Source organism: Zeugodacus cucurbitae, chromosome 2 (assembly GCF_028554725.1).
Source record: "Zeugodacus cucurbitae isolate PBARC_wt_2022May chromosome 2, idZeuCucr1.2, whole genome shotgun sequence".
Lineage (NCBI taxonomy): Eukaryota > Metazoa > Arthropoda > Insecta > Diptera > Tephritidae > Zeugodacus > Zeugodacus cucurbitae.
Genome location: NC_071667.1, coordinates 8,715,886 through 8,729,263, shown reverse-complemented (window position 1 = coordinate 8,729,263; position 13,378 = coordinate 8,715,886). Strand labels below are relative to the sequence as shown.

General features: G+C 34.4%; 2 protein-coding genes across 2 annotated transcripts in view; one reads left to right on the top strand and one right to left on the bottom strand.

Moving 5' to 3' along the window:
• Window positions 1–3,148: 3,148 nt before the first annotated feature.
• LOC105210237 (doublesex- and mab-3-related transcription factor A2) lies at window positions 3,149–6,657 on the bottom strand. The gene is made up of 5 exons (XM_011181057.3): window positions 6,579–6,657; window positions 5,751–6,503; window positions 4,001–4,268; window positions 3,534–3,820; window positions 3,149–3,465 (listed from the first exon to the last, which is right to left on the bottom strand). Exons 2-5 carry the CDS (start codon window positions 6,015–6,017, stop codon window positions 3,271–3,273), a joined length of 1,017 nt encoding a protein of 338 aa, XP_011179359.3. The 5' UTR covers window positions 6,018–6,503; window positions 6,579–6,657; the 3' UTR covers window positions 3,149–3,270.
• Window positions 6,658–7,208: 551 nt separating this feature from the next.
• Window positions 7,209–13,378, top strand: part of LOC105210139 (probable cyclin-dependent serine/threonine-protein kinase DDB_G0292550) — a 29,267-nt gene continuing 23,097 nt past the window's right edge. Inside the window, exon 1 of the mRNA XM_011180929.3 lies at window positions 7,209–9,286. Within this exon, the coding sequence (XP_011179231.1) occupies window positions 9,097–9,286 (190 nt within the window). The 5' untranslated portion in view covers window positions 7,209–9,096. The remainder of the gene's footprint in view (window positions 9,287–13,378) is intronic.

Genomic DNA, 13,378 nt, shown 5'->3' with positions numbered 1-13,378 from the left:
TCGATATTCGTCAAACATAACTGGGTGTAACATATTCCTATTTACAAAAATAAATATAACCTTAAAGGGCCGTCGTTTTGCAAGCATACGAGAAATCGCTGAAAGAGCTAAAGACTATTCCAAAAATCATCTTTGAGAGGTGTTTCGACGTAGAAGCGCCGGCATAAGTGCATAATATCGAAAGGGGACTATTTTGAAGGCGATATAAATGAATGAATAAATATTTTATTCAAAAAACGAAAATTCCCGTTATTTTTTGAACACACCTCATACATCGGAAATTATTTCTGTAATTTATCTAAAAGCTGCTACTCAATCGAACCCATATAAAGTGAAAAGAAAATAAAAATAAATAAGATAAATTAATTTAAAGTTATGAAAATGATTCTTATTGAAGTAGTCGGAGTTGTTTCGGTAATTGGAGTACATTTTAACGAAAATCAATCCGTCACAGTCGTTAAATCATAAAAAATTATTTTGTTAATTCTTTTAACCACTATAAAATCAAAAATGTGAAAGAAATTTTGTTCAAAAATCGCAGTGCATAAACTAAAATCGGAAACTTAACCCAGATGTATTCCTGCCTCTGTACCAGGTGGAAGTTCAATATCCAGCTCGAAGGCATCGTATCCCAGTAGGTATAATAAAAAGTCCTTATTAGCCTCTTCAACATTTGCTTCAACACTTATCAGAATGGTTTCACATGGCATGCGTGATTGTCGCAAATAATATGCTGTCATCTCCTGCGCAGTATTGATAGATGAAGGTGATCAGAGGTCTCCTCCAAGTTGTGAAATTGTCGTTTGACATTATGTACTTCAGAAATTTTTAGGCGTCTCTACGGCTAGTCGGCATTCTGTGTCTGGAGTGAGAGAGTCTCCTCCTCTTCTTGGGAAGTAAGTGGTCGTGGACTTACCAATCCTGAAAGTAAAAAATCCTTCTTTCTTAATATTCGATAAATGGGTGAATAACACTTTTACTTAAAATATGATAATTCCTAATGTTATGGCTGTGTACTGTATCTACCAAAAGCTTTATTCATCTCACACTCAATACATAAACATACATACATTATATATATATATATTTGAATAATGACGATATATCATATTTGACCATTTGGTTACGTCAATTTGAAACTTTAATGGCTAGTACCCTATCGTTTTTACCTTATTTGCTGCTATAACTATGAGCTATGCTCTGCGATTGGTTGCAAGCTCTTATAGGTGAGTGTAAATTAATTAATGTACTTATATATCCATATTAATATTATAAATGCGAAAGTAATTCTGTCTGTCTGTTACTCTTTCACGCCTAAACGGCTGAACGGATTTTGATGAAATTTGGTATGGTGATAGATGATAACCTAGAAATGGTCATAGGCTATAAATAATCACGCCATCGTCCTTAGGGGGTAGGCAGTAGACAGATAACTAAATTAAGTTAGTGATTTTTAGTCGTTTTTGTTGGGACTTCTCTTTCACGTCTAAACGGCTGAACGAATATTGATGAAATTTAGTAAGGTAATAGATGGTTACCTAAAAACGGATATAAGATCAAAATGATCACGACATCGTACTTAGGGGGTAGGAAGTAGGCAGAAAACTGAATTGAGTTAGTGATTTTTTTATGGTTTTTGCTGGGAGTTTTGCTCTATCATGTTCCGGACGAAGTCGCGGGTAAAAGCTAGTACATTATATGTGTTTATAACAATATATATGTATGTGTGTATATATATTTCGCATGAGTTAAAAAACAAATTGGGGGATTTCACATTTATTTATCAATATTGCAGCTTAAATATCATTAGTCAGCTAATATTGATGAAATATAATGAGTAACATATATTTAAATCTTGATTGAGTATATAGAGTGATACTCAAATATTTCTCATATCATGCATTAATGCTTGAAATTACAATTTTTATGCCGAATCAATCTGATTGGTGTGTCTATATACATATATGCATTTGTATAAAAATATTACATATATGTAAGTAATATGTATTGTATATATATGTATATAAGATATAGCTATCTGCCATTAAATAGTTTTTATTGTGTCATTTCATAGCTAAATACTTACTAAAATAAATATCGGAAAAGCAAATAACCAAAAAATATTGAAGAAGTTTAAGTCGTCCTGTGATAAGCATTGATTGATTGAGTAATACGAGTACGGTTATGAGACTTATGCAGGTAGATATGATTTTATGACACACACACACACACACACACCACGAATACATACACACATTTATTATTCTGTATGAAATCATATTACTACTTGTATTTTATCATTAAATATATATGTATCTATATACATGTGTGATATGTGACTGTATTTGTGGAAATCACTTAACTAAGCGCATATTTCCGTAATGCTGACTGCTAAGGGTTAAATAATATGATTTTATTTGTGTTTTATTGCCATCATAAAGTCATAATCTATGTAAATAATAAAATTTGGCAGCGTCGATTTTCATTTGATTTCCTTTGAGATGCATTTTGCCGACGTTCGATAAAAGTTGTTTCTATTCACTGGCGACATAAAAGCGGCGCGTTATGTGTTGGCAACAGTACTCTAGCTGATTTGGTTTTATAAATTCACACCCACAGTAGTTAATTATGTTGAATTTGGTTTTTATTGCGTTTAAGTAGGCAGCCGCATGCATATTAGGGATGTTCATATGATGTTTACAATATATGTTCTGACATTTTCTACATTATAAATATATTTAAAATAAAAAAAAAAATATAATTAAAGATTTGAAATGGTACTTCATTTTTTAATCACTATCAAAATTGAAGAATTTTCGAAATTTACGAAGATTAATTTCCTACGAAAATTTGGAAAGATGTAACACCTTCACCAACTAATTTTCTATCCATAACGTCCCAGTTCGTGAACAATAGCAGACAAGTAATTCGATGAATAATAATAATAATAATAAATACATAGTAAATTCACTTAAGAATCACCCTAAATGTAGATAATATTTCATGATTAGAGAATGCCATACTCGAATAGAGCTATATTATTTTCGAAATTTCAACATTTTATCTATTTATTATAATTTTTTTCATTTTATATTTCCCACAGGGTATTTTCTCCGTTCAACTATCTACATAATTAAAAGCCAACAAACACACTAGCAACAAAGGTAATATTTATTCAATAATAAAAAGTAATTAATAAAATTAATAATAAAAATGCACGGTAGCCTAATTAAATTATATTTTATTGATAGGAAGTTCATGTGGACGGCATCAATTGAATTGATACGTATCCATGCAGGTGCAATTGGGCAGGGTGCAGCGCGGTGCCAAGTTCGATAGATGACCCATTGTGACAGGGAAGGAGAGCGGTACAAACCATTTGGGGTAAGCGCAGATCGTCGGAACGGCATTCGAACCGGTGGAGGCGCTAACACTACCCATTGTTAATGCCGATTTGTGAGAGTACTGAAATAGATGGCGAATTTTAAGCAAAAATTCAAAATAAAATATTGAATTTCAGCTATGCTGCTTACTAAGTCCGCTGTGACTGGCTTGAAAGCGCTACGAATGGGCGTTGCTTTTGCTGCTGCTGTTGTGGCAATTGTTGCACTAGTCGTGGCAGTTGTTGTTGTTTCGGTTAATGAGCTACTCATTGCTGGTGTCATGCTCTCAATAGCGCGTACCAAATCCAAGTCACAACGTTTCAGTATCAACTCTAACACAGCTCGTTTGCGGTGCGGAAAAAGTTGCGCCAACATGTCGATAGCGCTCTGCGAGACAACCATTGGCGGAGGAGGCGTAGTTGAGCACTTCGAAGTAGCTGAAAGTTTTTAAAATAAAATTAGTTTTGAAAATTAAAATTTCGTGACGATTTATATTTAGCACCGCTGACGATAAGATCGGCTTTGTAAGAGTTTAAATCACCTACAATTGTGCTTACTATCAATAGTTTTGTTTAAATATTTAATCTATAAAATAAATACATAAAAATAACACTCACTTGTTGCCTCATGACTCAAACTAACGCCACAACTGGACGTTGTGCTCAGGTCCTCAGCCATCTGTTGTATTTGATGTGGCTTCATTTGACGCTGTGCTGGCAGTTGCCTGTCCACTGCATCACCCCCCTCTGCGCACTCACTTAAGACGCTAGTGGAGAGTCCAAAGATTTGTCCCTCTGGCAGTGCATCGATTTGTTTGCCCGTCTTGGTGGCCATCAGTCGCAGGGCAATGGCATTCTCCACCGCCTGTTGTCGCTTCAGGGCAACCTGGAAAAGTATAAAAATCACAAACTTTTACGAATGTAAACAAATGGCTTAGTGAATAAAAATGGTATGTAAACATAGCCGCAAATCACTTATGCACACACACATACATACAAACACGTACATACATATGTATATATCAGCAGACAGCGATGGATCACATTTTATTCGATGTAAAGTGAAATTAATATGCAACACAGCCGACACATTTCCGGATAACCCCTCACCAGTTTCCTTGTGCCATAACTTGTTTAAGTTTTGCTCTCGTATCTATTTACTTTACTTTACTCTATTAGCTTTTGTGCATTTTGATTGACTTTTGTGGCTCGCATTTCATTTATTTTCACATTCTGGTTGTGTATCACTAACACTCATACATAGAACAGTTGAATGTGTTAAACAACAATTTCTTTTGTCTTTGGGCAAATAAATGGCATGGTAAGTAATAGAAAAGAAATCTCGACGCTGTTGCCTTTTGGGAATTACAAAGTCAACATTGTATACGTCAACAGCTCTAGAGTCTAGACCATGCACCTTATGGCTCTCCGGCCCACAGCTTTGTAACTTGAGTAGCCTTCGGCCGATTGATTACTAAACACGAAGTTAAAGCGAGCAGTGGATTGATGCGAACACTTGTGTAAATATGGAAATGGATATGTTGCTGCATATACATAAGTATTTCCTAGCTGACAACTTAATTCTAGCCTTAATATTAAGCATGATACTTAACACTGAATTATTACGGAATTTCAATTGTACCAAAAACTGCTGAAAATCTATATTTTGTCAGTTAATTATTTAACCAGTCTTAACGCTTCCGTTTATTAATCTTCTGAAGTTGTAGGGTCTCCCAAACAGGTGTACGTGCAAATTTAGAAAAAATATTTGAGGTTATGACATGTGAAAATAACTTGCAGAATTGAGTTAAAGCAATTTAATGAGATCTCATCATAGTTCTCACTTTTAATTTAGCTCCGCTTAGTTTTTTAAACTTTTTTTTTCAAATATATTTTGAATAAATGTTAGGTGGTTCACAGAACATATTGAAAATACAAACCATGATTTCATTGAAAGTTTAATAGAATTGAAGACAAGTTTTATGTTGTTTTGTTGTAGATTAGGTTTTTAACTTTCCGTTCGAGTTCTTCATTTCTTCAGACAGATTCTGGACGAAGAATTCCCGGTAAATAAGATACGATCTAAGCGATGGCCACCAAATATTTTTCGTTAAAAGAATAAGTCTCCCGTGGATTAATAAATTAAGTTTCCTTCTAAGTTCGCTATATGATTGCTACCACTAATTCTATTTTTGTTTTTTTATTTGTTACCACTAAGCCCCGAACTATCATATATTGGTCTGTAAGAAGAAGTGCCACCAATCAACGTCTTTTAAACCACATTTTTATTTAAAAAATTTTCTTAAAAAATCTGTTTTAAATAATATTTTCACTTCACCGCAATCAAGAAAACAATAGTAGATATTACCTGTGCCGCCATAATACGTTGTCGTTCGAATATTAACACGCACTTAGCACATTTACAATTTTTGTAGGTGCATAGTTTCTTGTGGCCACGCAGCTCGGAGATGATGCCATGATTGCGGCAACGCGCACACTTTGGCACACGGTTAGCACCTTTAGGCGCTGCCGGCATAGTAGTCACTTTAAAGGACTTATTTAAAATGCCACTACGGGGTTTCTTTGAAGCTCCCATTATAGTGCACATATTTCTATCGTTATTTGCATTGTTCATTTTGGCCGTTATTGAACTTCCGGTTCAGCGTACAGACCGTATAATATGCAACGACTTCCCAAGTGAAACTAATCCTGCACGTTAATTTATATCCTTTGTTAAAAATATCCTATTGAATTCTGTGGCATTTGATTGGCAATTTTTGTGCCGCATTGTTGCAAATGAAGTGCTGTTATTTTACATTGCGCAAACTTAAATTATATACATGCAGACAAAAGTACTTTTTACAGAGTGACAAACGCATCTTCATACATAGAAACTATGCTTTGCAACGCCTTAAACGATACATCGTTTTGCTTTTGCAACATTTACTCCTCCTGCAAATATCCTTTTCGCCGTGGTTGTCAGTTTTAATTTGTTGCTTTCAGTATGGTTATTCCACCATTCAAAACTGTTTGGCCACACCCTCTGTTTTGATTGGTCAGTAGCTTGTGTTTCAAACAACGATAATCTAAGGGCTTAATCTGTACTGTTGTAGCATGTACACTACAGTAAAATTTATAAGCATTTAGTTTTCTATTAACAACAGCAAGTACGATCTGTTATTATGTAGATACTTACATACAAAAACAGCTGAAGTAATAATAATAATTAAATAATTAAAATAATATAAATATGACAAGGGCTCATCAAATAAATGTCAACGTCACGAATGATAATAAAATATTATAATAATAATACATACAAAAAAAGGGGGAGATTTTAGGAAAAAAAAGGATATTTTGTTGCTAAACAAATTCATTTAATATAATTTTATTTTTTAGAAAATCGGTTAATTTATTAACAGAAATGGGCCAACTGTTTCCATTGTGTTGTTTTTGTTTCGTCTAATTGGAAATATTTTGCTAGAAAATCAGCTTTGTTTAGTAAGCTCTACATATAATGCGCAATGGATGACAAAACTAAACAGTAAATAAGCAGCAGTAATGCCAACGCTTATTTAAATAATGAGCAAATCACTTTATGTGTTTTAATCGCTTTAAATACTCATAACTTTAATCAAACTAAGTAAATATGCTATGGTATATTCGTAGCAGTTTATTTATCTTCACAAAAGATATATAAATCGCAGAAATATAGTCAGTTTTAATAACGTTTGAGAGTTTTATCCCTTTCGGCATAGTGTAGGCAACACTACGATGGCGGCCATTCGAGAAGTTTGGCCGACGACAATGCCGAATGTGCAATTGGTTTTCAGTCGGAATTTCATCATCGATAAGTCTGCGTGGAAAATGGAGCGGTAATAGCTAAAGGAATAACAACAGCGAAAAACGCAAAGAAAACGGCCTTTTGTCCGCTATTTCAGCGAATTTTTTGTTAAAAGCAAAAATTTACCAAACGACGACTTCTACCACTGCAACTACATCCACTCACTACCACCAAAATCACTATCAAAAATAATAAATACATCCAAGCAGCAGCAGCAACGTTGACGTGAGCAGAATTTTGTGATGAAAAAAATTAATGGTCAACCAGAATTAACTGCCACAGCGTATACAGCTAAAGCACCAGCAGCAACAAAAGCAAACCAGAAAATTTCACCCAAATTAAACATATTAAACACAATAGAACATCAGAAGCTAGTAATTTTACAATTTAATCAAGATCACCAACAAGCAGTAGAGAAAAACCAAATTGGCGTAGTCGGGGCGTCAGCTGTAGCAGCACTTAAAACGCAGTCAGACGAAACATTTGTTGAGTCGACCGCGGCAGAGGTAGCGGCAGCAGCAGCGAACGCAACAGCAGTGAAAACTTTCCATATTGAAAATTTAAATTTGCAAGAATCACTTGATTATTTGCGTAATTCTAATGTTTTTAATGCGGGTTATTTCTTGTACTACGTTATTTGACTGCTATTGGAACAGGCAGTAAAAGCAAATATTAGCTTTTCCGCATACCATCAGCTATAGCACCAGAAGAACAACAATAGCAACATAATTCTTGCTAGCAATTAAAATCCATCACTTCAGCTTAAGTAGAGGCGATCGTATTTTCACTTAAAATTGAGTACCCATCTATAACTGAGACGCAGGACGTATTCGCTATTAACTACAAATTCAGGCCAATATTGTTAAAAGCGGAAAAGAATATTCAGAAAATAGTTTGGTTCAAAAGAAGTGTAATACATTTGTGAATTACTCTTACTGCGCAGTATTTAACTATATTTTTGCCAATCATAACTTGCTGTGGAAAACCTGTACAACCAGGAGCAGAGAAGCATTAAGTACTTGGTGACTCCATCCACCATTTTGAAAACAACAACGCTTTAGTAGCATTTGCAGCTGCAGCACAGCTATAAGTCAACGAACAGCCGAACGTCGGCGAACCAAACGTTGAAGAGGAGGCAGAAGTAGCTGCAGAAGATCGACTGACATTCGGCGTATATTAATTGGAAAAGCGAAGAAAATTGAGAAAAGGAGGTGAAACAAAAGAATACGGAATAAGCGAAATAAACAAAACAAACAAAGTAAAATTACGAACGTAAGCCAGCAACACAGAAACGACACAGTCAGGCCAGGCCAGACGGAAACTGGTGTTGCAGCCAACAAGTCGAAGCGAGCCGAAGTGATAGATAAAAATCCACATACTGTGGTATAGGCCGCGAACAATTGGACAAGCAACTGTGTGAAGATTTAGCATCAAGGAAAGAATAGTTAAGTTGTTTGTTCTTCGGACTTGTGCGGGTTTGTTGTTTTGGAATTTTGTTTCGGGAGCAACTTGGATTTATACCTGTAGTTGCTTTAAGTCAATATTCCTTGCAAGAAAAATTCCGGCAATATAAAAATTACTATTTTTAACACTTTCAAATCGAATTATTATAAATCTTACGAAAATTAAAAAAAAAACAGTAAGAAAGAAGTGATTTGTGCTAATATTATATACGTGCGATTTTTTTTTTTAACGTGAACGATTGCTAATTCAACAAATTCCATTTTGAAATTCTGCGCTGATAGAAAAGTACAATAATAATTTTTCACTATATCCCGGAAAAAATAAAATATTGCCAAATTACAACCGCAAACAATATAAACCACGTAAACACCGAAAACCGCATACAAGCCAATTGAAAAGAGAAAAAATGGTGGAACGCATATTGGAGGAGGAGGAGTGCAACGGCTGCACACCAGCTGTATCTACTGTCGCCAGTGGTTCCAATGTAAAAACGGGCAATCATGGCAAAACCGCAACCTCGGTCGGTAGCGGCAGCGATAGCGGTGTAGGCGGAGGCGGCACTTTCTCTACGGACACCGATAACAGCAGTCAATCAGGTGAGTTCAATAAACCATGTATTTTAATGTATAGTTTCTAGTTCGATTCTCAGCTTGGAGGGCATTAAGTATTATACACATATACAACGAATAGGTATATAGTGTAGTCATAAAAAAGACATTGCGCGACAAGCATATGCCATTTACGAATCGAACATTTGTTGCATTCACCAATTGTTGCGCTTTTTTACTTTATTGGTATGTGTCACTCTATTATTCATTATTGGGATCTATCTCTTGTATTGTAATTGATTACATCAGACCCCTTAGAATGCTATAATGATATTTAAATGTTTTAAAAGCGACTCATACTAATCGTAAATAATAAATCTATACTACTATTATAAAGAGGAAAGATTTGTAAAATTTTAATGTTGTCGAAAATTTAAATTTTTATTGCACATGCTTCGGTGTCTATAAATATTCCATCATAAAACTAATAGGATGGTTACTTTTAAACGCTGTTATATTTTCATTATTTTAGATGTGAAAATACATTTGTTTTAATTGGTATAAAACAGTTGGCAAAATCGAACTCATATATACGTTTCTCGGCTGATAAAAACACACCTTACTTATTAGTTCGCTATACCCAGAATATGCCATAATATACCAGCCTGAGTGTTAGAAAAAATCAACTAATTGGCTGTCAGAGTAGGCGGAAAAATCAAGTAGGCGATGAAAATTGTCTCACGCTGCGTTGGTCTATTTTCCAATTAGTTAACTTAAGTGTGCCTCGCGCCCAACAAATGTAATTGTGGGTTTTCGTGATTTTTTAGTGCTTTTGTTTTTTATATCTACTTATATATGTATGTACGTAGCTTATTTGCCAATTCAATGATAAAACCTGCTTTGCTTATTTCACATTTAAACATGTATTGCAAAAAGATTTTCTGAATAGCAGCACACAATTAGCAAACTTACGAAATTATTGGTCGCGAATAAATTTGCAGAAGACAGTAGACGTAAAGGCGCAATTATAGAAATGACTAAGCGTTGTTGTCTTTTCACATTTTTAAAACAATAACAAAATCGAATTGAGCATCGCATACACATACACACATATAAATATATACGTAAATAGAATTAAAATTTATTAAATTCGCTTTGACATTGCATCATACATACATAGCTGCTTATCTCCCACTTTATTTTGCGATCTCTTCTCGTTATGTTAAAGCAGTCGCAATTTAAAGCTTGTTTATGAAATTTTTTTGCAACAAATCAATAAAGCTATATGTAGTATATACATAGCTCCATATGTTTGTTTGTGCTGCATTTCTGGTGCATTGGAACGCAATATACTAAAAACGTAGCGAAATGCGAACACTAAACAAAAATCGCATGTATACACTGAACATGCATAGATGGGAAATAAAAGGAAACGTCATTTTCAGCGGCACCTGTCTGCTGTCGTTGGCTCCGCAGTCGTTGCCAACGTCGTAGTTTTTTCGCAGTGCCGCAGTTACGGCAGTAGTGGCAGAACTTGCTATTCGCTGTGTGTATCGTGCAGCTTGAGCGCTCAAGTAGCGGCTGGCTAACCTTGATGACGTTTATTGCACTCGTATGCAGTTTTTGTTGCAGTCAAAATAGAACACAAACAAATGCATCGTGTCGTCGGTGCCTAGCTGGTTTTGTAAAAACTACATATCATATGTATATACTTTGTAGTATGTATCTAGTTATAAATTTATTATTACTATATTTTTGTATTGAGTGCAATTCGCTTTGTTTTTATTTATTTACGTGTGGGGCGCTGTCGTTTAAATTTCGTTAATCTAGTGAATAAATAAATAATTTTTTTATGAGACCCAGTACTTTAGATTAAAAAAGTGCACAGCATGATGAAAAATTGCTGTAAATTGAAAAACCGTAGTACGAACAGGTAAATGTACTACAAACATATGATTGTATGTACTTATGAGTATATTCATTATTTCTTCGCATGACTCGGCATTTAGTAGGCAATAACTGGCAAATGTTCACAGCTGATTGATGACAACTGATGCTTAATTTGTTTTATTTTGCTTCTTAAATTGTAAATTTCGTCATTTTTATTGGAATATTGCCTTTGCAATTAAGTGTTTATTAAACGTTTGTCTTTGCAAGTATATACAACATACACAAAATTATACATTTAAATGCAATGATATCAATGCCTACATAGGCTGAGTACATGCATATGTATGTATGTATGTAAACATGATGGTGTCTTTAATGACAAGGCAACAAGGTAAATTGTTGCGTATTTTATGTACAGCAGTCTGAAATGTGAGTAAACGCATTTGTAAACATCTGTATGTATGTAAAGGTATATCTGTATATTATTTGGTTAACATTGATTAAATTCAAAGAATGTAAATGTAGATTATTATATAAAACGTTATTAGGAAATATTTATACAACAAAAAAATTTCTTCTTAAATTTTCTCGCTATATAGGTAGGTAATTTGCTCATTTAATAAGGATAATGTGGGGTTATAAATTTATAAATAAAAAACATTATAATTTAAAAATTATAAATGTCAAGAAATTATTTTATCATAGATTTTGTTATAACTATTTATATTTTTATTTTGAAAGTCAATTAGTAAGCTGCTAAGTCTGCCAGCTCATTGCTATGGCTAGTTTGTCACCTACGAATGGGGGTACACCGTCAACATCGTACATAACCTAGTCACTGTTCGTAGTTGACGAAAAACAACATAAAACAATAAAAGTGCAAACAAAAATAAAACCACAAAAACAAACGCACACACATCTTCATATAAACATGTACACACACGCACACTGCCTTTCTTGGTTTTATGTTTAACCACATGTTCACCGCTGAAATCAACCATATTTGAACTAATCACTCCACTTGGTGTGTGTGTGACTTAAGTCACGACGACGGCGATGGAGGCGTTAATACTACTACAGCTGCCATTGCACTCGTTTGCATTATTATACAGTCAAAAGTTGTCTTCAATTACTTGCTGTTAAACGCTCCACGGTGCTACACAAGTACAGACATATGTATGTATGTATGTAAATGCGTATGGTTATGTGTGCTTGTATTTTTGTGTTTTGTCATTTTCTTCCTTTCTTCGTCCGCAAACAAACATTGCTACGTATTTTTTCTTATTACTTTTCACATACCTTTACACACTTTTGTTATTGTTTTGATTTTTTTTTTGTATTGTTGTTGTCGAATTTCTTCGTATACCCAATTGCTTGCGCGTTTCACACTGCCAATTATCAGTGGCCACGTTGTGCTTGCGCTACATATGTTTTATTGACTTTTCTTATTTGCTTTTTTGTTTTTGATATTTCGTTTTGCTCTTCTCCTTCGTTTGCCTACGTGATATTTAGCTCCATTTGGTTATACATATTGTTCTGTGGTGTAGTAGCTAAGTTTTGCCGTCGTTTGTGCTGCTGCTGCTGGTGCTCAGTCGCTGCGCTGTTGCGCCATCTTGTTGTTCCTTACAAGAATGCGTGACTGCGCGCTGGTATTTGAGCAAACTGAGGTTTGTGCAAACATATCGCTTGAATAATTTATTTGCGTGCGTGGTGTGAATTTTAGGAATGATTTGTAGAAAGCAAAGCAACCTATCAAACTATTGGTGAATATTTCTGATATTGCTAGATATAAGTTTTATTAGCAAAGCGATTTAAGCAATGAAAAAATTGAAAATTTTAGAAGAGTAGAGCTCTTAAAAAACTTTGTGATATTTTAAGAAAATTGAATATTGTAATTTTGTCATGGTATTTAAAAAAAAAATCCAAAATGTTCGCACACTGTCTGCAATGGATTGTAAAATTTGACAGCTTTCTGCTTTTAAAATTTCACCATCTCTTGCGAACTGCCTGCACTCATTGCGTTGCTCTTTCTTTTTTCACATTTCTCTTTTAAATCTAATATCAGACTCTTTCATTTTGTATGCAGTCTGCCCTTCAACTGCCCGGTGCTTTTGCAAAATTTTAACATTTTTTGCTGCGTCGGCATGTGACAACGGTTTTCTGTTACGCTCTTTGGGGTGTTTGTTGCTGTGAATAGCTTACATAGTAACTTACGACTTTTGTAGCAACGACGCAAATTATAAATGGCGA

What these genes read in the sequence shown, in the direction of transcription:
- LOC105210237 (XM_011181057.3), bottom strand. Translation starts at nt 6,017, where the DNA reads ATGAACAATGCAAATAACGATAGAAATATGTGCACTATAATGGGAGCT. An exon ending in AACGTATTATGGCGGCACAG is followed by an intron (nt 4,269 to 5,750) that starts GTAATATCTACT and finishes ATACTTTTCCAG; the next exon opens with GTTGCCCTGAAGCGACAACA. An exon ending in TTTGAGTCATGAGGCAACAA is followed by an intron (nt 3,821 to 4,000) that starts GTGAGTGTTATT and finishes AAAAACTTTCAG; the next exon opens with CTACTTCGAAGTGCTCAACT.